The 26644-nt window shown below is 44.6% G+C and overlaps 2 protein-coding genes across 4 annotated transcripts in view; one reads left to right on the top strand and one right to left on the bottom strand.

The window, feature by feature from the left end:
• Positions 1 to 9316: 9316 nt before the first annotated feature.
• On the bottom strand, positions 9317 to 17983 carry CDK1 (cyclin dependent kinase 1). 3 transcript variants are annotated; one of them, XM_042033668.1, is made up of 8 exons: positions 17928 to 17983; positions 17042 to 17092; positions 15478 to 15634; positions 14295 to 14418; positions 13730 to 13900; positions 12996 to 13159; positions 12728 to 12869; positions 9317 to 9665 (listed from the first exon to the last, which is right to left on the bottom strand). In XM_042033668.1, exons 2-8 carry the CDS (start codon positions 17076 to 17078, stop codon positions 9552 to 9554), a joined length of 909 nt encoding a protein of 302 aa, XP_041889602.1. In that variant the 5' UTR covers positions 17079 to 17092; positions 17928 to 17983; the 3' UTR covers positions 9317 to 9551. The 3 variants fall into 3 exon arrangements, with proteins under 3 accessions (XP_041889602.1, XP_041889604.1, XP_041889603.1); XM_042033670.1 differs by lacking the exon at positions 17928 to 17983 and adding an exon at positions 17902 to 17916; XM_042033669.1 differs by lacking the exon at positions 17928 to 17983 and adding an exon at positions 17619 to 17639.
• A 7238-nt stretch (positions 17984 to 25221) lies between these two features.
• The window catches only part of ANK3 (ankyrin 3), a 345762-nt gene continuing 344339 nt past the window's right edge, over positions 25222 to 26644 (top strand). The window contains exon 1 of the mRNA XM_042033312.1: positions 25222 to 25380. Coding sequence (XP_041889246.1) covers positions 25318 to 25380 — 63 coding nt within the window. The 5' untranslated portion in view covers positions 25222 to 25317. The remainder of the gene's footprint in view (positions 25381 to 26644) is intronic.

Raw genomic sequence — 26644 nt, 5'->3', positions numbered from 1 at the left:
TTCACCTGTTCCTTGGAGAAGCCTTTCCTTTGATGCTTTATCTGCCCATGTCATACATGCTGCATTTGGAGACAGCCTGTGGGTTTGTAGGGAATAGGGGCACGCGACTAAATATATGAAGGAATTACTGGGATACTGGCATGCTTTGGATATGTCCATTTGAGGCTCTCTGGAGCTGGGTGTTTAATTCAGCATGATGAAGCTCTTGGGGATGCTCTGTCACTCTGTTCTGTGGCCCAGGTAAACACTCCTCGTGCTGTAATTTTACCTGCTGTAGGGAAGATGCCTCCTGCCAGGGAAGTGATGGGTACTTTATAAAACAGATCTGGGTCTGTTCCCTTCACCTGCTCCTGCCAGCTCTTGTGACTACAAGCAGGGTTTGCCCATTGGGGCAGTGACCTCCCGAGCCCACCGCTGCTGTTGGACATGGGACAGTCCCAGGTGGCCTTCCAGTCCTTCTGTGAGGCCTAGAGGCTTTAAAATCACAGCATCCTGGAATATGCTGAGTTGGAAGGGACCCATCAGGATCATCGAGTCCCAACTCCTGGCCCTGCACAGCACCATCCCCAAGAATTACACCCTGTGCCTGAGAGTATTGTCCAAACACTTCTTGAGCTCTGTCAGGGTTGGGGCTGTGACCACTTCTCCGAAACAAGAAGCCTTTTAAATGAGAGCAGACACACTGATAATCCCCTGTAGCCATAGGACATTAAGCATCCCATACTGATGTGTCAGTTTGACTCTTTTATCTGGTCAGAAAGTCTTATGGGGCCAATCCAGATCACATAGCTCGTAACTTTATAGCCAGAAATTATTAAAATAATAACAATAAAGTAATAATAATAACCCTTCACTCACTTTAATGACAAATCTTTATGACTCTGACAATTCCTCCAGCTTGGATATAACTCCCGTAGCCTGAAACTCTTCTGAATGAGTCCCATGCTCTTGTTCCACAATCCCACTGGTAAGATCTGAAAAGCTGACTTGAACTCAATAGGTGAAAGTCTTTCTGGGCCCTTATAAGACATTTCATTGAATAGAAGAATCTTTCCTTTGGAAGCCAATTTATTAAAATGGCAAAGTCAAGGACTGTCACAATCATGGCAAATACTTTGTGCCTGTTACTTTGAAATTGATGGTGAGAAACCTTCCTGCTGGTCAGGGAACTTTCTGAATGCTCAGTTACTTAGACCAGACTGTTTGGGGGGGGTTTTCTAAGTATGTTTTCTGTGAGAACTAAACTTGGATTACCTCTCATTTGTCATAGGCTAACAGCACGTATCACCTGGTATAGGCCAGCTGCTTCAGGGTATCTCAGAATAACCTTTCCATTTGACCATGCCTTTGGTAAGGCAAGGAAACCTGTGAGCTTATTCCTTGTCCTGTGCTCCTCCTCAATCTTAGCAATTCCAATGCAATCACACATTAGTTTTGGTTTGTATGGTTGATTTTTCCCCAGGAGACCTGAAGCAACAGAATACTTTCAGTACGGGGCTTTAAATCCAGACAGCAGGACAGTCCCTGTCCCAACAGAAGGAATGACTAAAAAATAACCTGTGCTGGATGTGGGCTGGCTACTGGACTGAAAACTGCCTGGGGTATGCCCGTAACATGCTCTGAGACTGTTCAGAATTTTGGGGGTTTGGTTTGGTTTATGTGATTGCTGCTGAAGTTTTCCTTTTGCTGGTATTTTAAAGGCGAGTGTTGTGACCTGTCACTTGCTAGATTTGTTTGATGTGAAATTTGAGTCTGGCCATGGAAAAACACACTGCAGGAATGTGTTTATTTTGCTCTCTGCTGGAGGTAGCACTTAGTTTCCAGTTTTCTTGAAGTTTTAGCTGAGTGTTGTGTTGTAAATGTAATAATCACATTCAGGAGGAAAACTGGCATGTGAGAGCTACAGATGGAAGGCCCAGAGCCTGCAACTTTGCTTTAGCTTCTCCCAGGCAAACAGCCACATTCACACAAAACTCATTGCAGAAATGGTGCTGGAAACACCAAAGTTCAAATTCCCAGACACAAAGTCACATCTGCTGAGCCTGTTGGCTTCATCAGCTGGGAGATACCCTCCGTATTTCAAAATACCAAATGGATTTTAAGGCCATTTACTCCTGTCCTAAGAATTAAGGAAATCCAATCTAACAAGCAATGGAACCAAAGCAAAACCATTTTTAATGCTGCTTGGCTGCAGAGAGATTGTCCAACACAATAATTTGCTTTGCAAATGCTCCCTGTTTACAGTAACTGCTACATGTATGCAGAGAATGCTCCCAGTTCAAATGACAATATAAAGGTGTTGAGAGCTAATTAAAACAGTTGATGCTTGTTCAAAGCTTGAAGAAGGGAAAACCTGGACAAGCACTGCTTTGTTTTGTCCATAAACTTGTCTAAGTCAGGGCTATTCTTAACTAGGAAAACATTACATGAAAAAATTATTTCACAGGTTTCCTTGCCTTACCAAAGGCATGGTCAAATGGAAAGGTTATTCTGAGATGTGACATTACCCTGAAGCAGCTGGCCTGTACCAGGTGATAGGTGCTGTTAGCCTATGACAAATGAGAGGTAATCCAAGTTTAGTTCTCACAGATAAATAAAATGCTATTGTATAATTTTTTCATTGCAGCAAACCAAAATGTCAGAGGTATTTTTTTTATTCTTGCTGACATGACAGCAAATTAAACTCTACCTTATTTCTCTAGTTTTTTAATTCAAAGGGACCAGTCTAGTTTTAATTGTATATGGCAGGAGCCCACTGAGGACTCTAATTAGGATATATCTAATAATTTTCTAAGGGAAATAAAAGAGCATCTTCCATAGATTTCTTTCCTGTAGTGTTTCAGCAAGAAGTGGAATGCTATCTCAAGTTTCCCCAGCACAGGGTCATTCAAGAACTGCAGTGCTTGTTAGCGCCTCTCCTACATCTGTGTGTTTCTGTGTCTCTGTGTGTGTGTGTGTGTTGCAGTGCAAGCCACCCTGAACATGAGGTTCAGCATTCCTGGTGCAAAGGAGTACAGCCTGGCTTATGGCCTAGGATGCTGAAGATGTGCAGTAAGAGTTAAATCACAGACTGAGGCCCTGGCAGGGTTTCCAGGAGTTGAACAACGATGTATGGGGACTCTCAGAGTTAAGTCAATGACAGGTTCTGCTAAAGAGTCTCTTTTCCTTTGTGCTCAATCTCTGTCTGTAAAATTAATGTTACTTATGGAGATGGAGATGTTATGTGTGATTTTTACTTCTCTTTGAAAATCACTCCATTATAAAGCAGCAGCATATAGTATTTTTCCCCACTTACCAGAACAAGTACTCTGACAGTCCACATGGCATAAGAGAGGACACGTGCTGTGTATTCACATTTATTTATGCTCTTTGACTGTGTGTAAAATGGAATTTTACCTAGACCATATTATGAGCACTTGAATGAGAACTGGGAAATTATTAGTGTGTTTTTTCATTCCCAAGAATAACTATCAAAGTACAGCTCCTACACATTAGCACTTGCATTTCTGCCTCAAGCAGCTCAGTGAACAGAATTATTAGTGTAAACTTATGGTGGTTATTTAGCTGTACATCACTCTGTACATTGAGAGGAGAGAAGAAAATCCTAATGCTTCATGTACCAGCACTGGGGTGAATTTTACCAGGCATGCGACTGTATAATCCCACGGCTCTAAGAGCACATCGAGTCATCTGGGAAGTATTTGACATAGTCCTGCTTTTAGCTTTTGCATTTAGGAGAACACATATCAACAAGTAAAAACAAGACCTTATATTTGAAGTCAGTGTTGAGGACCAGATTCTCAACTGCTATAAATGTGACTCTGTTATTTTTATTACTATTATTTACCAGCAGAGAATCTAGTCAAGCTTAGGAAAGGTACTTAAAAAATGACAGACTGCAAAAAAAAAAACAAAACACAGGCACAATTTTGCACATACGTATCAGACCCAGAATGGAAAATCTGGAGATTAAGCATGCAGACCTCAAAAAAATCCACTGCAAAACCAGCCACTGTGGACAATTGATAGCGATTTGAGAGACTGATTATGAGCCTGTTGTAGTTTAACTATATTGACTGGCACTCGTGTGAGAGTTGCTTTATTAAGCATAGTCATTTTGATCATTAATTTCAGCATGAAATGGTTTTTACAGAGGCTTTTGTGCATTAGCCTAAGCGATTCTTCACTAAAGAAAGAAATCAGTATGTCACTACGGTACTGGACATCTTTGAAGTTTGCAAAATTTAACTGCCCAGATGTTTCATGAAAGGCTTTCAATTCAGATAGTATTTTCAGCCTGGCTGCCTACCAGAAAATAAATACCCTTCAATTTTTCATGGAGCCAGGAGAGACTGAGAGAGTTTTTCTGCTCTTCCCTGCCCCCCCGCCTGGCTGCCAGTACCGAGGTGCCAGAGTGACACCGCGTGGCCAAGGGAGAGGCAACACAAACTTCAGGAATAATAAGAGAGTGTAACTTTTATACCAAATACACATCAGGACTTTACATGTCTTGTTGCAGTTCTTAAAAAATAATCTCTGCTACAGTTCCATTGTTTTTATTTTCATACGTTTATATATTAAGCCCCAAATACTAAGAAAGAAAATAAAATTTATTAATTACTGATCTAGGGAAAAGTACCAGATTTACACCTGGAGACTTAAAAAAATAATAATTACACTTTCCTGAAGTCTTTAAAATTTTATTTTACTATTCATGGTAATTTCTCTGACAATTCAAGAAAGACTTTTTTCCTTATAGAAACACAAAATAGTTTAAGCTTTCTCATCCATCTGCCCATTTTATGTGTTCTACACTGTTTTGGTTCCTCTTTTTATCCTTTTGCCTGTCACCAAAGGTTGCTGAGTAGCTTCCCAGGAATTCAGTAGTTCCAGTACACCTCAGGAAGAGATTCTGAGCTGGGTGAGGTAATAAATAGAAGTTGTAATTCCTCATCCTCAGATTATAGTTTTAAAAATCAAAAAATATCAAGACAAATCTAATAGAAGTGAACCCCTCTCCTTTCTGGCAGCCAGTGAGTTAACAGACATTTCAGAACAAATCTGGATTATGGGGAGACAAATTGACAGGTATCAGGCACATTTGTAATACAAGATATTACATGCTCAGAGCCCAGATCAAACACAGTTCAGCAAACAGCTGGTAAATATTTACACTCCTGTCCACAGCTGACATGGCAAAGGGCTGAAATGGAGCACGGAAAGTCAGGACTTGCTCCCACTGAGTGAGTGCTGAGACAACACAAAAAAGGCTGAGATCCTGTGGGGAGCTACCAAAGATGACCCACCAAGAGGGACACTAAGAGACACGGTCTTTTCCCTGCTTCCTTGAACCAGCTAAACCCTTCCTGATCCCCACAGGGGTTGGAAGGCCTGCCAGGCCCCAGCAGGAAGCTGCTACAGCACGATCCAAACCTACAGGGGGAAAAGCACTGACCCTTTCATCCCGCCATGCCACCAATTGGGAGCATTTTAGAGCCCTCTTCTTGTATGAAAAAATCAAGGTGGGACCAACTCAGGTATTGGATAACCCTCCTCGTTGTCTCTAGTCCCTGTTGGAAGCAAGACATGCAGAGCCAGCCCTTGGCTAGGCTGTAATGTGCTTCCTCTAATCACTGTCAAGAAGAACAGCCTCAAAAAAGCTGTTCTCTGATGCCTCATAAGGTAATAGATGAGAAAAGAGAGGAGAAAAATAGCACTGAAGGGTAGTTGGAGGGAATAGCAATGAGGAGTGTTAATGATACAGGCACAAAATCTCTCTTTTTTTACATAAAAAAACTCCACCCTCTCCTGAAAGACCAATAATTGGCAGGAAAAGTGATAGTTAATGTGCCTTGTGCAAAGAAAAGCAGTAGGTGCAGAGCAAATGAGAAAGAGGACAGCTCTTTTAGCCCCACTTGGGTTAGAAGGGCCCATGGGCCTTGCTAAGCAAATCCAAGCTATCATGGCAAAAACATGTTCCTCAGGCCCAAGGATCCATGCTGGAAATTATTCAGATCCCAGGTTTTGGCTCTCAGTCAAACACATTGCCTCGCATTTGGCCAGGTATTTTGTGAGTTGTAGGCAGGGTTTTTTAAGAATTCAATAGGTTGCCACTTTAAATAGTTGGGGAAAATATTTTCTTAAACAACCCCCTCCGAGACTCTGGTCTAAATGCTCCAGAGGTCAGCAGAAAGGTTTTCACTAAATTCAAAGAACTGAATATAACTATTCCTGTAAAGCCACTAATCATCCCCCCAGGGCATAATGCCTGTCACTTTAGCAATTTGGAGAGACCAGCTCTCACCTCCAATTCTTCCATTAAGGTCAGCCAGCCACCTCTACTGGAGATATATGTTTGAGATCAGTCAATTAATCTGTTAGCAGCAGCATCAATAGCCTGCTATTGATTCAAACACAAGAATATATTGAAATAGCCAAGGCTGACGTAAAATATGCCCAACAACAGAGGAGAACACCCAGTACCCTGCTGACATTTACACACGAGGAGACAATGCTTTATACAGGAATACAGTGGGAACAAAATCAAAAGCCATTACCTGGAATGAGCCATTGACACAGCAGATGTAAACCAGAGCAGCTGGTGGTCAAAGCAATGGGAAATTCTTAGATTACTCCATAAATTGATGCAGCTTGTCAGAAAATAAGGCAAGGAGCTTGGTTGAGAATAAATAGTCAGGCTTAATGAAGTAGGGCCTGTATATCAGTGTTTCCTTATTCCCACCCAGGCTTTACAAACCTGATACAAAACAAAATCAAACAGAACCAGCAGTAGTGCTGTGCCTTTGTGCAGGGCTGTGGGCACCCAGGAGGAAATGGTGCTGTTCAAAACTGGCTGTTCAGAAGTAACCCCAGATACCAACATGGGAATGCTAGTAAGTTCCCTCTCAGTTGCTGCAGAAGTTTGATTTGCTGCTTAAAAATAATTTTAAGTGTAGCAAATGCAGCTGCAGTCTGACTAAATAGGTATCTTCTGACTCCAGCAGGTACATTTCCCATCTCTGGACAAATATAAAACTTACACCTACCCCACACTTCAGCAGCCTGCTAGCACTTGGCAACTTAAAAAAAACCCAAACACCAAAACCCAGTTTGATCCTGTGTAAAATCCTATTTTTGTATACACAAAAGTTTTTCACCTACATTACATTTTAATGGGATGGAGGACAAGCAAGTGAAGTCAAGCACCAAGTTTATCATTTTCAGCTGAGGTTTACTTGTGCTCTAGTAGAAAACAAGATGCTGACCAGCCAGAGGCAATGCTGATGCAACATTACATTACAGAGCTTAATTTTGGACAAGGGCAGATTGCTTTTAAATAGTGATTCCAGCCCCAGCTCTTACAACATTCAGAAGAAAGCTACTGCAATAGGTGTCAATAAATATGTCTGCTGATTATCACCCACAGTGGCTTAAATCCCCAAAGTGCAAGGCACACCCAGTTTTCACTGGAATAAAATTGAGTTTTAGGTGGCCAAAGCTTGAACATCAGAAACCTTCCACATGCTAGGTGCAGGCAGCAGGGCAGTTCCCAAGGGTAACGATGTTATTTTCCCTAAGGGAAGCCATTTGCCTCACTGATAACTTGGCCTCATTGATAACAGTGGAGCTGTGAGAGTGAGTCAGGTGTCTGGGTATGATATTCAGCACCTGATCTCACCTGAGACACAAATGGACAGCGCTGTGTGCCCCTGCCCCTCCCCTGTGCTAGGAGGAGCACTATAATAGCTCATTCAGAGCTGCAGGGATGTCACAGCAGCAGCTGTAACAGTGCCTGGCTAAACAAGATTGCAGACTTGGAGTAAGTTACTGTTTGAAAAGCCCTCCTTGGAAATCTTAGTACTTTGGCTGTTAGTTAAGATAGGCTAAAGCATTCCCCATATCACATGAAACTGAGACAGACACCAGTTACTTACAAAACAAAAATAAAGCTTTACCAGTACTACAAGCAACAAAGTACTTCATTTGCCCAGCTGAAGTCTGTTCCACACACAGAACCTTGTCTGTGCACTAGCTTCTGACTTTTAATGCAGTTACTGGCAGGTTCCCCTCTTGTTCTACACCACAGTAACCAATTAGCAGCAGCAGCAGCAATTACAAATCTCTGGGCCTGTACAGCCCATATCAAGTTACTACATTCAAATGGAGACAAATTAGGTCCCTGCTTTGTCTTGAAACTGCATCCTTTCACTCGCGTTAACAGAAAGGAATCAGCCGTCACCATCTTCCCCCCCCCCCCACCCCGCTTTCAATTAAGCAGCTTACCTGTGATTTCAAAAAGCCTCTCCTCCTCAGTGCTCTGCTACCACATGATTCCATTAAACCAAGTCTCCAGTATTTCTGGAGATTAAGCACTTTGCAGAGAACAGTGGTAACACCCCAAGTGGTATTTACCTCTCATCGTGCTGCTTGTTAACAAAAGCTAGGTCTAACACTAAAACTTTCAGCTACTGATGGACACAATAAGCATCTGGTGAACTGGATAGATGTCATGTCCACTGCTTTTAGTGCCAAGATTCAGCAGTTGTAGCACAGGACTCCTACAAACCCCAGTGTTAAGAGTTCATATTAATGCTTTCACACACCCAATTTAGAAATCTAAACACTTTCAATACTATTCCCCACTGTGCTGCAAGCCTTGGTCCCTAACCAGCAGGCAGAGGAGCACCACAGTGCCTAGAGCCAATAAAACTTAGACCAGATGTACAGCCCATCCCTACTGACGTGTCTGAAAGCCAAGAATGGAGGTAGCAACTGGAAACTAACATACAATCAGTTATCAGTACACACCTTCGAACTCTATTGGAACTTTTGACAACACTCAACTCTTCAGGTAAATGCCAGGGAGCTTTAAAGGGGAAAGCCTGTGTGACATCTCAGTTTATGATTACAATTCCTAAGAGTTAACATTCCAACATCTGGGTAAATTCTTGGGCCTCCAAGATAAGAAAAACACAGAGCAAGGGACTTTTCTCAAATCCTGATTTGTAGCTGCCTTCAAAAACTCAAACCCTAAAATCGGTTTGGCCATCTACACTTTTGTAAGTTGCAATCCGTCAGCAGATCTCACAGTTGTTGTTCTTTGGCACATCAGTTGCCATGCTCAAGTAAAATTGTAACTAACATTGCACTGAAACATCTCAAACTTGAGAATTTCCTGTCATAGCAGGAACAAACATTTAGAAGTTTGGGTTAGCATCTTTTTTTTAGCCATTGGTACTGGTGGTACCTTACCAGTGCATTCCAAAGAAAATGCGAGTCCTGCAGAACAGCCATGGCCTGGAAATAAGTTCAGTCCTTCACAGGGGTTAAAGCTTTATTTATAGAAAGTTGACTGCATTAATTGCAGCAATATTTGCATTGTATTTGAACTCAGCACTAACAGGTTAATATTTACATTTAGATAACACTTAAACCAAAACCAAACTGAATACAGCCAGTCTTAAGAGCAAAAAGACAGACATACAAATGACAGACTTAAGAGTAAAATAATAATCACAATTACTTCCCTCCAGATTATTTAGTCCAAAGGCCTATTTCTTAATCAGATTAGCAGGAAGAGTGGATTTGTCCAAGTCATCAAAATATGGATGGTTCAAGGCCATTTTGCCAGAAATTCTTTTTGCAGGATCATAAATTAACATTTTCTGGAAGAAAAAAAAAGAAACATTTACTTCCTCATGACATGTGAACTAAAATAATGTTAAATAGGTAGATATTTAACCATAGCAATAGAAGTACCATAAAGACATTTCCCTCCTTTGTTCTGTGCTCTCCTAGCTGGAGAGATTATTTCCCCTACAAGTCAGTAGCAGTGCATAACATCTCAGAAAAGTGAAAAATCCCATTTACCCTCCTGTTCTGTAACCAAGCCCTTGCCTGTATCTGGGTACCTCATCCACTGAACTAAATCCAGAACCAGGAACCAAGCAGCAACAATTGTCTCAGCTTCTGAGGGAAATTAATAAGGTTTAGGCTGTTAGAGCCCTAAAAGTTTACAAGGGCAAGCGGTCTTACACTTGTTTTGTTATTGACATTGAGAAAAATGATTTAAATTGCTTCTGCTCAGGTTGGTGAAGCACTTTACAATTAAAATAAAAGAATGATCACTCAGTTTCAAAATCCAAATTGGAAAGTAGACTACAAGCAGGTAGGACTGAAGAAAACTGAGTTAAAACTTGAGTCTCTTTGCAATAAAATATTTCAATTGAATACCTCAATAAAGGTGATAAGCAAAAAGAGTGAATGCCATAGCCATTAAAATAGCCCAGACCTTTATAGAACAGGAGGAAATTTGGTCATTTTTAGCCATTAAAAAAAAAAGTATTTACAGCTTATATCATACAAGGGGTCAAAAAAGGAATTAAGTATTCAGAAGTTTGCTACTAGACCTAAAACTAGCAAAGTCTTTTTATTTCTCCTTACTAAAGGACAGACCATTTCAAATACGGGAATCAGGATTCCACCAGCTGCTTCTTCCCTGTCTGCACAACAAATCTGTCTTCCAGAACAAAACTTAACCAGTATTACTCTGCCCAGTATTCAGTCTTGACATTTAACTGTCTTTACACTTCATTCTACAGGGAGTCTTTCAAGTTGATTTAAACCACTGAATCTGCATTTCTGAACTTCTGCCAAATGCAATGCTGCCTCTGGATTTAACCTTGCATGTCCAATTTTACCTTGTGGCAGGTTCCCATTACCTATATCCAGAACAGTGTTGTCTAGTTAATTCTGGTATCAAAGGTCCTCTCAAAATTGACCTAAAGAGGGAAATTTCTCTGAAAAAGGAATGTTGTGACACTGAGACTACAGCACTGCAACTGACAGAGTAAGTAAAGGAAGCTTCTCTGAGGAGTCTGGAACATCAGTTTTTTCTGGCATCTACTGTCTTGATAATGCAACATTTTTGATGACAGCCATTAAGTGCTTTGAAATGCTGGCCATTTAGGTTATGAAGTTCTTAAATTTACAGCGTCACTCATACAATTTGAATTACACATTTTTTTGTGTTAAGACATTTTCAAAGACAGCTCCTTTACATACTAATTCCATCTGCAATAGTCTATAGAAAAAAATCAACATTTTCACTGATATATCTGAGCTTGTGCTCTGGAATGAACTATTCAGTCTTGTTGCCTTTAAAGTTATATTACTGGTTTTAAAGGCTTAAAAGTGCTATAGGAAACAAAGGGATTCCAGTCAGGAATACCACTGTCACCAGGCACTAACAGGAAACTAAAATGGCAACATGGATTAAGTCAAAACTGTACAAGACTTTAGAGAATTTAACATGCTTTGAGACTAGAATTGTGTTAACACCATGAAGAACTAGTACTTTTTTTTTGCCTTTATTAGCAGCAGCTTCACACAGTGATGCCCCACCTAAGCACAGATGAGCCCTTGGCAGGTCCTTTTCATACAACTGTATCAACAAGATTCTCCTGCCCATTCCATTGATTTCAGTTTGTAAACACAGTCCATAACAATTCTATTTCAAACTGAGTCAATAAAGATGCTGTCAGTGGTCTTATTTCTGTAAGACAACTGTGCTGCAAGGTTCAGAGCTATCCAGGACAACTACATGCTTAACAAATGTTCAGGCTGTCAGTGTGAACTGGGGCTCTGTTCCACAAGAAAAACGGTGAGAAATTGTGACCATTTGAGCTTTTTGGGCAACACTGCTTCATTCAGAGTATTCTGCCATATTACCAATATGGGTAGTGAACTACTCAGTGACTGCTTACAGCCCTGAGCCACAGGTGCTGCTGTACAAGGGGTTCTGAAGTGTCACCTTGTCTTGAGACACACAGAGCACTCACCCCACGCCCCCAAATGTAGGGCTGCACTGTACAAATGCAGCTCTAGAACAGCCAAAGGACAACCAAGGTACAATTATTATACCTCAGGACATCAAAGAGCACACCTAAGATGTGACTTAAATTAGCCCACAGTGGCAGCATATGGACTGGAAGACCACTAAATGGAAAAGCCTGATGAAGAGCTTCCCAATTAAAAGCCTGCTGTAGTAATTTAACTGCCTGGCAACAGAACTAAAGGAAACTCACACTAGACACAAGAAATACCAATTAAGAGTTAATACACCACAGCCAAAAACCTTTGACTCAAAATTTAAAGGCAACTGAGGCAGACACTACAGACAGACTTGAACTAAGTTTCTTGTCTCAGCTAATCAATACATTCAGCTGTTTCCATCCTTGTTTACTCAGTTAATTCATCATGAAAGTTTAACTAAGATGAATCCACCTAGATTAAACCACATGCTACCATAACAAACATTTCCAACTGGCTCAGCAGTCATACAGCCACATCACAATTGGTGCTGGCAGCAGGAAGGTGACAGCTACTTGATGGGCAGAAGCCTTCACTGAGACCTCTTTGTAAAGACACATCCTCACTTTCAAGCTGTGCCTGGTTTATTTTTATAAAAAAGCTGAGGCACAGTTGCTTCACATGAAGAATAGTCTGGTATTACTTGTGAAAGGAGTGAATGTCACACAAGGTGTTGTTTCTACAAGAATGAAGAGTCATACCACTGCTGATAGCTTGAGCAGCTCCATATTTTCCTGCTTGAGCAGCTCCATATTTTCCTTCTAGCCATGTCTCATTAGTACAGCTTTGTGTATTCTGGAGTATTTAAAACAAACCACTCAGTTTCTTAATCAGTAGTTTAAGACAGACTACTTACAGCCAGCAGATCAAGTCCATCTTTATCCAAGTTTTTGACATGTGTTTCAAGGCTGACAGGTTTCCATTTTGGGAATGTGTTTTTATAGTCCTGCAGGGATTCCACCTCAGGCCATACCTCGTTGTTGGGGGTCCCTAAAGCTCTGGGCAAGTGTAAGCAAAATATTAAGCAGTTTAGTCAGAAATGTTATGCACTATTACACTTTTAATTACACACAGCTGCTGTGTGGTGCCACACAGGCAGCAAGGAAAGGTGCAGCCCACCATACCTGAAGATTCTGAAGATCTGGTCAATCTCTGAATCCCCATGGAAAAGTGGCTTTTTAGTTGCCAACTCAGCAAATATGGTCCCTATGCTCCAGATATCTACAGGAGTAGAGTAACGAGCAGATCCCAGCAGCACCTCTGGAGACCTGTACCACAGTGTCACTACCTGTGGAACAAGGAAAGGTTAAGTTTGTGGAATCAGGTCCTTTAATTGACTGCAAGAACAATTGCTCATTCATTATTAAGCAGCATTGCATTTTTTGGTAAAAATAGCCAGTAATAGAAGTTTTAGTTTACTAAAAGTGTAATACTCATTTCAAACTTCATTTGTAGACAAACCAACTTCATTGCAGTAGCCTCTACTTCAAGAAAAGCAGATGCCTGCATGACTTCTTTAAGAGCAAGGATCCTTTGGCACCCAGCCACAAGCCTCCTCAAATTTGAGTGCTTTGCAAAGCAAAAACGCCTTTATGAGATAGTGAGCAACAAGTCTGAGTCCATCTGACTCACTGTGAGTGGGATTCATAAAATGCTTTGGAACCTTAGAGTAAAATCGCCTTGAGTAAACCCTCAAAGAGGTGGAAAACTGTTTTGGAAAGCAAAACCTAACTTTTTCATAGTTTTGTTAACTTATGACTTGGAAATCTCCACGATTCTTTTCAGCTGTTTCATAACCAGTTTTCAGCAGGAAGCACATAAGCACTATCCAGACCACCAGAAGCACATCCCAACTCACTTCATGAGTGTAGACCCGCACTGGAATTCCAAAGGCCCGGGCCAGTCCAAAGTCTGCCAGTTTAATCACCCCCTTGTCATCTATCAGGAGATTCTGAGGTTTCAAGTCTCTGTGCAGAACTCTTCTTGAGTGGCAGAAGACAATACCTTGCAAAATTTGGTACAGATAACTCTAGAAAGGATGAGATAGGAGGAAAGAAGGGAAGGAGTTACCTTTAGTACACGTCAGGGTCCTGCAACACAAAGGTGTTCCCTTATATTAGCTCTCCCCACAGTAGAAGGAAATGGAGATCCAAAACATTGCAGATATTGAGTTAATATCAATCAAAAAGCCACACAAATTAATTCTCAAGACTAATTTAAGGCAGTTCAACCTCAGTAATTAAAAGATTTTTCAAGTTACATTTGAAAGCAAAACTCACATTCATCTTATTATCTACAGCTGCTTATTTAACCTTTTATTTCTCCTCAAGGAGTTAATTACACTGAAAGTAAGAGCTGCTTATGGCTTAGTAGGTCATCTTTAGATTAAATTCCCTCTGAAATTAAGGAATTGCCCTCATTACCTTAACACGTGAACGTTCCAAATACTGGCCAGATGGAATGCTATCCAAATACTTCTTGAGATCCATGGAAAGGAATTCAAACACGAGGTACAGTCTTGAATCCTGCATGAGAACATCCTGAAGACTAAAAATTGAGTATACCATTAATTCCACTGCAAAATGCACATACTCACAGTTACATTCCCTCTCTCAACAGGGAATCAAGCTGACATTTCCAGGTTCCTATTATGGAAGTCTTAAAAGTCTTCAAACAACAGACTTAGTGAGTTAAACTGTCATCTGGAAAATCAAGTGTATCTGAAATAGTGTCAGACTGAGATAAAAGTCGATATGCTTCCTCTTAAATTTATGTTCCCCCGTATCAGACACAGGAGTCTGAGGAAAAAAATACTGTTGCCTTTAAAAAAACCCCCACCTGTGGGTGTTAGTGCCTAGCTTGTCTTTGAAGCTGGCTTGTTATAGCACAGCCTGAATTACTAGGAGGGTTTAAGGGAATATTAATAGGAATCTAATAGACACAGCAGGATTTGCACACATTTTAAAGTATCATCTTCACCCTTATTAGAGTGTAGGGGTTCCTAAACCCAAGCATAAATAACTACATTGAGACACTACCTGGCTGGACTTGGCCAGTCTTAAGGCACATTAAAGATCAAGCATTTTGCTGCATTAAAGAGCAAGCATGTTGTGGGGAAGACAATAGCTGCAATCATTTTTACAGATCATCACTGATGGAAGTTTCACTCCTAGCTCAGGTGTGCTAGCTCTGACAGCATCAAAACACATCTAAACTCCTTCTACAGAACAGCAAGGAAGAACATCAGAACACTTAAGTCAAATGGTCTATTCCAAGGTGGCAAATAAACCTCTGAGACTGCCTGAAGTAACAGCTTCAGCCAGTTTTCATGGGATATGCTGCCTCCATTCTCACAGAAACCCCTCTGAAAATAATTTACGGAAATTCCTAAATTAATAAAAATTTGTTCCATTCCTAGAATGGAAAGAGGCAACATGAGGAAGGTTTAACTAGAAAACTGCAATATAGAATTGAACTATTTGCTGCAAAGCAGACACTATATTAAACAGAAGGGTCGCACCTCACTAGATGAGTGGAAAAATAATTTATGATTGATGGGACCTAGTGCCCTTCCAAGAGTTTAGCTAAATACCAGTATATGCATACCAGACTATATTGGGATGATTCAGCTCTTTTAATAAAGAAATTTCTCGGATAGCAGTACTTGGAACACCTTCCTCCTCACTTTCTAGACGTATTTTCTTCATTGCAACCACTTGGCCTGTGGTTTTGTGACGACCTTTATACACAACACCATAGGTACCTGAACAAAAAGACAGTGAAACAAATATAGGAAGTACCAGCTTCAGGTACAAATAAGTTATTGCAAACATGAGCTGCTAACATAGCAAAAGTCTTTGCAAATGGAGTATTTTGTTTGATTACAAGCTACTACTTAACTGTGGCATTTAACTGAGCAATAGTTCTGTTTGTTTAAAGCATGCCACCCATGAAGTGTAGCATTTGTTAGGATGCTTAGAAGCCAAAGTGTGAAAGGTGAATATTTGAAAGATGTAGTTATAAAATCAGATACTGTTTGAGTTTCAAATTGATTAACTTTCAGCCAAGATCATTATACATGGTTATGATTTTGCCATTGACACATCATATTAAAATATTGAAGGTTTAGCTGCAAATGGAAGTAGTGCTCCTTCTGCAGTCTGAGATCCAGCTATCCATGGGTATGAGCTGTAGAAATACCTCTGGCATAATCCTCAGTGCAGGAGAGGGGCTAGCGCTGTGGGTCACAGCAGAAACTGAAACTGGAACCAATATTAAATCTCAAATCAATCCATTTTAATCATCAGTGTTCACAGAAGTAGAACACTCGAACCAAGTTGGGTAAGCCTTCTCTTTTTACCCTTCTTGAAGCATTAATCCCTCACATGAGGCCAAACTAGTTGATTTCAGAAAAATTCATGCACAAGGCTTTGGTTACAAAGTTTTGTTGCAAGATCCAAGCACACCTTTTGCTATTGCCTCAGAGTGCAATCTCAGAGCAATGTACTTCAAACTTTCAAGTCTACATAAGGCTAGAGCTTTCTGTAGTGTGTTATAAAAACCACTGACTCCTACAGTTAACACAGGCTGGATTTCCAGTCAAAGGGAGGCTGTGACTAACATCTGCATCGAAGCCATCTTCTTAGTGCCTCAATGTAAAGTAATTGTTAAAATTCACTTTTCCACAGAGGCTTCCAATCTGTGCTTTCCCTTGACACCCGCACTGGTTCCACCGTATGGAACCAGAGCACAACAATCCAGAAAATACTACTCCCTACCAGCAGCTCCATGCAAAACCACACATTGTACAGATTATGGGGCAACTGGTGAGTTCATACACACAGTAATAGTGGATTTTCCTAAACTGGCTTCAAGACACAGAACATATTTTTTCTCCCTTTTGGAGGAATGTTACACCATTAGCCATCAAAATGAAGGCAGACACTTTTCAACACTGGTCAGTTTTTTAAAAAGACCATGTCACTTTCAAAATAAGGACAGGCTAAAAGTTTTTACAGATATAGATAACTACTACAGTAAGCCACAGGCTTATTTAGCCACTTGGTTGGATCTCAGTGGTTCCTGTAACAGGCAGAGTGCATAGAGCTTCTGGGACACTTCATAGCTCAAACTCTGGAGCATTTAAAAGCTCACTGTTCCCCCTACTTACCTTCCCCAATCTTCTCTATTTTAGTGTAATCATCCATTGCTGTGGCTGTCCCTGAAATGGACAGGAAAAAAGTAACAGGAAGTGAGGGCGAACAGTTGCTGTCCTGAACACAGACAAATCACTAAACCTATGCCAGGCCTTTAGAAGTGAGTTGTGCTTCACATAATTAAGACTTAATGTGAAACACTTAACTGTTCTCCTCAACAAAAACACAGTATACATTTATTCAGAATTCCAGCTAGAAAAACTACACCCCAAAGTACGAGTGATTCCAAGGAAAAAAAAACTTAAAAATCTTTGAAGGAAGCTTCTCCAGGGAACTGAAAAAAGCGTAGCCTACTCATCGCTTTTACCTAGCCACTCACTCAATGAGCTAGAAACAGATAGGAATCCCACTGTGTAAGAATCCGGGGACTGGGTGCTAGCCGTGCCAGGGCACAGCGGCCCAGGGTGCACGGGTGAGTGCCCCGCACGGCCCGCGGAGGCAGCAGCCGGGGCTGGCACTCCACACCTCCCCCGCTCCTCCGGACCGGCACCAGCCTCGGGGGGTTCCGGACACCGAGCGGATCCGCGTTACCTGCGGCTCCGAGAGGCTGCCAGCTCCGGCCAGGGCGGGCAGCGCCCGCTCGCCGCGCAGGCCCCGCTCGGCGCGGCCCAACCCCTGTCCCGCTCCCGCGGGCCCGGGGCGCTCCCCCGCTCCCTTCCCGGCTCTCCGGGGCGCTCCCCCGCTCCCCGCCGCAGACCGGGAGGGGCCGGGCGGCCGCGCTGTGCCCCCGGCTGGGGAGCGGGACCCCGCCCGGGCTCGGGAGCGCGCACCCCTCTGCCCGGCTCCCCCCTGCCCCTCACGCGGCCGCGCGCACCAACGGCCCCTCCGCGCGCCGCTCACCTGCGGAGCCGCCGCCGCCGCACAGGCACGTCCGCAGCGCCGCGCGGGCGGGGGCGGGGCCGCCGCGCATTCGAACCGTCCGCCCGCCGCGCTCCGCCAATGGCGCCGCGCCGGGCCCGTTCAAAGCGGCCAATCAGCGCGCTCCGCGCCAACGCGAGGCCCGAACGGCGGCTTGCGGCGCCGCGAGGGGGCAACATACAGAAATGCTGCGCGGCCGGGCGCGGCAAGCTGAGGATGCGCCGGGCGTCCCCTTGGTTCGTGGACGGCGCGAGGGGAGGCAGTGTGGCGGCGCGGGCGGGTGGTGCCGGGCTCCCAAGGCCGGTGCCACGGGGGCGCTGGGACGGCACCGCTGGGCGGACTGGTCACGGCCCCAGAATCACGGCATGGGGCAGGCTGCAAGGGACACCCGTGGGTCACCTGGTCCCACCTCCCCGCTCATGCAGGGCCGTCCCAGAGCACATGGCACGGGTTCGCGTCCAGACGGTTCTGGAATGTCTCCAGCGAATAAGACCTGTCTAGTGCGCGGTCACCGCACAGTGAAGTTCCTCCTCGTGCTCTGGTGGAACTCCTGGGCATCAGTTCCTTCCCATTCCTCTTGTGCCATTGCTGGTCCCAAGGAGCAGCGCCTGGTCCCTGCTCTGAGCAGACAGGGATCATGTTGCCTCTCAGCTGTCTGCTCCAGGCTGAACAGCCCCAGCTTCCTCAGCCTTCCCTCCTCAGAGAGATGCTCCAGTTGCTTGATCAACTTTAAATCACTGGACACTGGGTACCGCTGGAATAACACTTTGGGCTGTTGGCATGGTTTGGAAAATATCATCGTGTTTGGACCAGGCTAGGCTCTGGCTGCAGCTGCTCCTTTTAGTCAAGTCTGTTAGATTTGGATGCCGTGGCCCGCCAGAGCATAAATTCATTATTTCAGGCTGCACGGGTGCTGATCTGGGAAATGCTGCTGTGGCCTTGGGAGCTGCTTTTAAAGCATATGCATTAATAAAAGGTCATTGGGTAACTTAATTCCCCAGAAGCTGGGACATGTGTCTGTAGGAAAATTAAAGTTCTGTATCCCTACTTCCAGATTAAGAAAGATTAGTCCCTGTACTATTCCAGCTGCTAAAAGAAGGGTCGGGGACATAATTAAGAGGGGCACCTGTGGGCCCTGCTCAGTGAGTCCTCTGCCAGCTGCGACCTCTCTCCAGCAGTACCCAGGAAAGTGGTACTACAATACACATGGATTAGCAAAAAGCCGGGAAAAATACTACTCCAAACAAATTTTCTTACCGAAATGCTAAATAGATTAGTGAAGGTCCCGTGTTTCTAGTTTTACAAGTCTTTCCCCTGCAGGACAGTTCCGCTGTGCATTCTGTGATGCTGCTGACCCACTCTGGTACCTGTTTCCCATCGGCACCGACACTCCTGGACCGGCAGCTCCTGTGGAAACCTACAGTTCCTGCAGGGGTGTGCCGCAGGCACCACTGCGCACCGCTGGTGTTACTGCTTTTCTTAATTACTTCATTGCACTGGTTTACAACATTCTTGAAGGACGGCTTTGCTGTTTGTCTTAAATGTAAGCAGGGCAGGCTGCTGCGAACAAAAACATCCAGCTTCTCCCTTAAAGCGTTTCTTTGGGAGGGTGATTCCAGGAGGCAGGACTGTTTATGGTACACTTCCTCCTTCTCATCCCTGCCCCATGGCAAAGGCGAGAGGCAGCTCGTCCCGCTCCTCCCCCCGAGTGCGTTTCAGGGGTAAAGCCCCCGCACTTTCCCCTCCCTCCTGGGGAATTTTTGCAGCAGGTGGTGCGCATGCTTGCGGGTCTCTGTTTACTTTGAATCCTGTATTCCCACCACTTGCTGGGAATTTACCTGCCTAGAACGAGGCTTCTGTATATCCGGGAAACTCAGTATGGGAACACGGCCTCACATCTTCTGCGGTTATTCATAGGAAAAGAGCCTGATGTGCTCTGTCCTGCACCGTGGCAGAGAATTTCTGTGCTCTGTGTGTGTAACAAGTCCAAAGCAGCCAGGACAGTCTGGGCACAGCAGTGCACGTGGATCAGCTGCACAGCTCAGGTAGAGTGTGGGACACATCCCTCAGGCCTGGATCTGCACCAGCAGCACTATCAATGTGTTCTGCGGCTTTGGGGGAATTGCTTCCTATAGCCAGCGGGGGCTGGAGCTACTACTGCTGGACTAGTCCTTGTCCAAGAACCTTAGGAAGGTGGCCAAATTCCATCTTTTCCTTCAGAGAAAAAGAAAACATGTCTTGGAAGTCCTAGACATATGCTAACCTTAGTTAATTTACAGGGGTTGGTGGTCTTGCAGTATCATAAATATTCAGCACTATAAATTAATATGTTATATTAAAATATATAGGGATTATGTATAAAATATACTGTGTCTGAAAGTACTGAATACACTGATCTGAATATCCTTGAAAGTGAGATCTTTTTTTCTAGCTTTAGTTTATACACACACAAGTATTTCTTAGCTGTGCTCTGACTGTCCTTCCTGCTGGACACTAACCATTCATTCTCAGAGTGCTCGCTGAATTTCCAAATTCTTTGAGAAGACATCTTTTTCCATACATCCCATTGTGTCATGGGCTTTCAGTGGGGAAGACCACGAGGCACCAGAAGGAAAGCTGGTTGAAGAACAGCTCTCTCTTGCGAAGGACCCCCACTTGTTTCACATGTGGGGAGACTTCTCCATGAGCCAGCAGCACACGGCGCTGTGATCGGCTTGAGGTGGTTGGTCATCCCCTTGGTCAGCACCTCAGGTGACAACTTTATCCTTTTCTGATACCTTTAGAAAAGGTCTGGGAGGCGGATGGCTTTGAGATCCGTCTGATTGCTGCTGCACTCGAAGCCCAGCATCACTGCCCCTGCCTTTGTGTCAGCTCCTGTGGCTCTGCCTCAGTTCCCAGGCTGTGCTGGCTTCATCAGGTGAGCAGCTCAGGGACATTATTTTGCTGTGGTCTCCGTGTTGGGTGGACTGGTGGCCGTGCCAACACCTCAGAGCAATGCAGAGTGCTGTTGTGTGCAGTGGTGTCCTCCAGGAGTAGCGGAGGCCGCCTTGCCCTCAGCCTGTGGCCCTCTCTTTGAGCTCCAGCTGCCTTGCTTAGGAGGCCGAGTGCATGGAAGCATAGACTCGACGTGGCATTAATTTGTCAAACACCAGTCTGACAGTTCTGCTTACCTTGCGTTTTCCTCCCTCTCGCTGTTGTCTGCATGTCCTTAGGATATAAATCACGTCTCCTTTCTGACTGGATAGTGCTTATCTCGGTTGATCATTGCTTTGGACATGGCAGGAGCTAATGATGCTGCTTGAGACAAGCAATACAACTGTATTTGCAGTGACTTTTGTGTTTGAAGGGGTTTACTGTTCTGCTTGAAGGAACAGCAGCAGTGAGCGTGCTGACAACTGAGTCACAGATAGACGCACGTGGGAATCCCTAGGACTGCTGCTCCCCTTTACAGCAAAACATGGATCATCCAAGTGCAGAATCGAGGGAAACCTCCAAGGAAAACAGCAAAGGAATCTAGGTCTACCTTGACAACACAATGTTAATTATATTTTGTTTATATAAATGACCAAGGGGCACATATATTAAAACCTCTTTGGCATCTCAGACTTCCACTTGCCTGAACTGCAGCACTGTTTGTGCAAGGCACACGGGATCAGAGCAACAATGCCGAGCTTGGATTATGGCATTACAGTTGTATTCATGGCTGAGAACCCAGTGTAATGCTCTGAACAACTTCTTCTCTGCTGAGCAGAGGGCAGCTGCAAGAGTCAATATCATCTTGTCTTCCGTATATTAATCATATTCTCCTCAGCAATAACATCACTGTAAGGAAGAAAAGAAGTGTATTCTGTCTTTTACATAATGATGGGACTAACAAAGGTCAACTGGTTTGTGAATACTAATGAGGGTATCTCAAATAGGTTGTGTCCACTGTGCTCGAAAGCAGATAAATAGAAACATTGATTGACTTATTTTAACATTTATTAGAACTCAAAGATAATTTTGTTAACATGACAAATGCAAAAGTACAGTAAGAGAGATGTACTAGCACTTAGGAATGCAAGATAGTATTAGAGGGATAATATCTCTAATGCATATTTCAGGTAATACATTTAACCTGATAAATCTCATTATGCAGGACAGTTCCTACTATCATGAAACATGGATAACTTCTCTGCTGCTCTCATTTGGCCGTTAGTGTTTTGATAGGATGCCAGAAGACAAAAAGCTCCTGAGAAGTGTTTGAAAATAAAAGGATGGAAGCTGCTTAGAAAAAAAGAATTAAATTGTCAATGTCTCCTTAAAGCATTAATATAAATATTTTAAATGCACTTAAAGTATTTGTATTTAGGTTCAAATTATTTTTAAGGGGGTTTTTTTGTAACAAGCACGAAATCACTTTACCTGAAAATCCCGAATATTGATATGATTGCAATAATGAACATATCATAAACCATTCCTTCATTTCAAATTCCTTCGAATTTCAAACAAGGAGATATTGTAGATAGAAGGAGCTGTCACTGGTTATTCATGGGTTTGTACCTTCCTGGAAAAAAACTTAGCTGAAAATCATGGAAATGAACCTCTCAGCACACAAAGAGGACTGAGGGGAGAGTGTGGTGTGTGGGGACCTTGTGGAGAGGGGTGCACAGAGTCCCTGCTGAGCTTATTGGGGTGGCTTCCAGGGGCTGAAATGTGTGACTGCTGGACTGAAATCTTCCCCCAGCTCTGACTTTGCCAAACTCCCACAGCAGGGAATGCTTTGCTGTCACTGTGGATCTTCCTTCATCGTGGGACACACAGCTGGTTTCATATATACCTCTAGAGAAATACTTATGAACATCCAACCTGGATTTTATTTTCATAATTGTAATTCAATGAGAAAGGTGAACAGCATATATGTATCAAACCTGGGGGCAGAGGAAAAAAAAGGTGCCTTTTGTTTCTTTGGAGCATCTGGGCAAAAAGCCAGGCTCCACCAAAGTCTTTGGCAAAACTCCCATTAACTTCAGTTGGGCAAAGCTTTCCCTCTTGACCCCAGGTCACCTGGCTGGTTCCTGATTTTAGTTTTTGCATTTCACTTAGCTTACAATTCAAGAATTAAAATGGCAGAACCCAATAAACCATGTTTAACTTATGTTTGGGTGCATGAGAGCAGGGGAGGTGCAGTCAGGCTCACATTTGGAGCTCCCTCATCCTGGATGCAGGCAAGCAGTGCCTGGTGGCTGGAAGGGGCTGGTTTTGAGGTAGGTGTGGCGGCCTGGATAGCAGCACACCCCTGCAGGGAACAAGGCAACCACAAACCCCATTCCCCGAGGCTCTGCACAAATGTCAGGCCCTGTCTGCGGCAGCAGTGTAACTCAATCAGCAACATTCCTCACTTGGAGACAGTTACATTAAAAATCTCTTTCCTTGAATGGCTGTTTCATACTTCTTTTTTTCCAATTTACCTCAGGTTTTATCTGTTTATCCTTTTTTCATCTTACAACAACCACCCGCTACTTTGCTCGGTCAGATCAAATGCACTGCAACAGCACATTTAAATTCCAAACCTCTGTCAGGAAGCCTGACCTGAAACCTCTCCTGAAGTAAGGGAAGTTAACTTTTCCTTCCCTCCAGGTATCATTCCAGCTGCCAAAAAAAAAAAAAAGCTATACTCTTCCAGGTGGGAGTGTAGATGAGACAAGTGAGGTTTCTAAGCCTGTGGAAATACAATCTGGATTTACATGTACACATCACACTTGACTTTGTTTAAATATTCCTCCTCCTAGCAATTGTAAAAGTAGACTTAAAAACCACTTTTCATTTCAAGTAAAACCATTTTTTTTCCTTAAGGTGTTATTTTCTTTTTCAGTCTGCAAATCCCATTTAAGTCTCTCTAACTGTCCTTCCCAAAGAGCGATGGAAGATGGTATGCAGTGATGGTGTGGTACATGAGCTGTATAAAACCAGTGTGTGACCCAGCCACAGAACTGCTAATTGCCACTGCCCATCAGTGAATGTGACCAGCCTTGCTTCATGCCTGCTTTTAGCCAACAGGGAGCTTGTGATCCTTTCCCCCCCCCCCAGTCTCCTCTGGCTCCCAGTTCTCCGAGTGGGTTGAGGAAATGAGTCACATACAAAATAAGAGGGATAAAAACATTCTGTGGAATTACCTTCTCCATGTGAGACACAGCCAAGGTCTTTGGTTAAATATTTTTATTTGGCTCTGTATATAAAGAAAAAAGTTTACACATGAGAGAGGGAGTGACAAGCAATTAGTTACACAATATCCAAAGATGTATAAACACCTATAGTCAGTTTATACAGCTGGGTGCGTGTTTCGTAAATTGCACCTACAGCACCAAGGCCCACGGTAGGAAAACTAACTGGATGTGATAGTGTTATCACCAATATTTCTTGGTAAATTAGTGCTTACTACCACTTGTTGTGTTTCACCACTACTAATGGGTAAATCAAGTTCTAATTAAAACAGGAAAATGGGTTGATGCACCAGGACAACCTTGTGAGAAGTAATGATAAGATAAAGTAATTTAAGTCAAAACTAATTGCTTTTACAATACTTTCACAATTTTATGCTGTGATAAAGCACATTTTAATGAGATTGATTAAGGCATTTTTTAAAACTAAGAAAAAGTACAAGCAGAACTAACCGCTAGTTTGATCACCGCTGGATCTCACCTGTGAGGCTTGTACAGCCCCCAGCTTGGGCTGGGGGGGAGGAAAAACCAGGACTGACCCAGTCAGGCTCAAGCGCGTTCTGAGGGAGTATCAGCTAATCCTTATCCACAGGCGCAGCTCCCGATGGCCATTCTCCCGCCGCCGCTCAGGTGCGAGCGGTTTCGCATTTGCATTGCAGTGAATACACTACACCTGTGGCACTCCTGAGGGAAAACCAGCGAGAGCTGCGGTACGGAGCTCATCAGCGCCCAGCGCGCGGATCTGGTTGGCTTTGGAGTTTTGTTTAACAAAGTTCAGCTGAGCTTTCCCCCCCGCACCCCGAGGGCGCTCGGCGGGCAGAGCGGAGCCCGCCGTCTCCAGGTGAGCCGCGGTGCAGGTGCGGGCGGCTGAGGGGGAGCCCCCGGCAGCGGCCACTCTCCCGCTTTCCCAGCGGGGCGGACCTCGGGGCGCTGCCCCCGCCCTGTGGCACCTCCGGCGCGGCCGGCCCCAGGCACGGGGCGGGACGGGACGGGACGGGGCGGCGGTCCCGGAGCCAGCGCGCCCGCCCCCCGTGCCCTGCCCGCCGCGGGAGGAGAGCACAGCGGGCCCGGCCCCACCTGCGGGGGCGGCAGCGCGGGCAGGACGGCCCGGCGCTGGGGTGAGCCCGGGGCGGCCGGGCGAGGTGAGGAGCGCAGCCTGGGAGCGCTGCAACATGGCCTCCTCCTCCTCCTGCTCCTTCCCCTCGCGTCCCGCGGCACGGGGCGGCAGGGACCAGGTGAGCGCACAGCCCTCGGGCGGGGTGAGGGCGGGCGTGCGGCACCCGCGGCTCTTTCTGCTTTTCCTTCTCTTCCCTCCCTCCGCCTCCTCCTCCCTCTGCGGGGCAGCGCGGGGTGAGCGCCCGGCGGCTGCGAGCGGCGGGTCCGGCGGGAGGGGAGCGGGCTGTGCCCAGGTGCGAGGCTGGAGCCGGGAGCGCCGCGCTGCTCTGCCTCTGCCGGGGCAAGCGGCGGCCAGAACGTCTCCCAAAACACCACGGCACCCCGCGTCAGTGCCCCCGCTCTGCGGGGAATGCGGCGCTTCGGGGCGCAGGTGTGTTGCGTGTGCTTTGCGTCTCTGCCTTGCTCGTGTTTCACGCCTCTGTCATGTGGCAGCGATGTACTTGTGGGGCAGAGGCTGAAACCTGCCCAGATAAGGGCTGGAGGCTCCCCCATCCCTGCCTGGCTCCGCACCCAGCTGTGTGTGGGTCGCTGTAGGGGATGGTGAGGGCTGCCTCACACCCGGGCACCTGGGGGCTGCGCAGGGGCATCCGCATCAAGCCACCTTCAGCGTTGCTGCAGGGCAGGTAAAGAGAAGGGGCTGTTGAAGGCTTCATTTCACCGTGGCACAAGCGGCCACAGGAATTGTTTTTCTCCCTGGCCCTCCCTCCTCCGCAGGGGTTAGACCCAGGCCACAGGGTCAGGTGAAGGAGCTTTGCTGCTGTGCTCCCCCAGGTATTCGATGTGATCACTCTCTGTTTATTGCTCTCATAAGTGGTGCCTCGTGTTGTGGGTGAGTGGACTGGTCCCATATTCTTCCTGATGAACACAAATGGCATAATCCATTTTAACTGTGAAGGCTAGTGTTCTCAGGGCAAAGAAAGAGCACATTCTGGCTTCTTACACAATGCCTGACTGGCAAAATGACACTTCTCCCAGTAGAAGTAAGTTTAGTGAAAAGGGATTGGGAAAGTATTATAATTGAATTATTTTTCCCCCCCCCCCCCCCCTTTTTTTTTTTTGGGCTATATGCCCAGAACTCCTGAAACTAAAACTGAAAACTTTCAAGATTAAAGCTATAATTAATCAAGGCTGAATAAGCTTTAGTCTTTCTTTTTTTTTTTTTTCCCCTAAAGTTGGTATCTTTTGAATCATTAGACTTTCCTGCTTTTAACACTGCTTTTGCTACTACTTGAAGCGCTTAACTGGACACAGAAAATGGAATATTATCTCTTCTACTGTAGATTGTTATGGTTTCTCATGTTTCCCCCTCAAATCTGTGTGGTG

Source organism: Corvus kubaryi, unplaced genomic scaffold (genome assembly GCF_017639235.1).
Source record: "Corvus kubaryi isolate FWS band 111438036 unplaced genomic scaffold, C.kubaryi_AGA036_p1.0 37357, whole genome shotgun sequence".
In the NCBI taxonomy this organism is placed as follows: domain Eukaryota; kingdom Metazoa; phylum Chordata; class Aves; order Passeriformes; family Corvidae; genus Corvus; species Corvus kubaryi.
The sequence above is the reverse complement of the archived record's forward strand: the minus strand, read 5'-3'. Positions and strand labels throughout refer to the sequence as shown.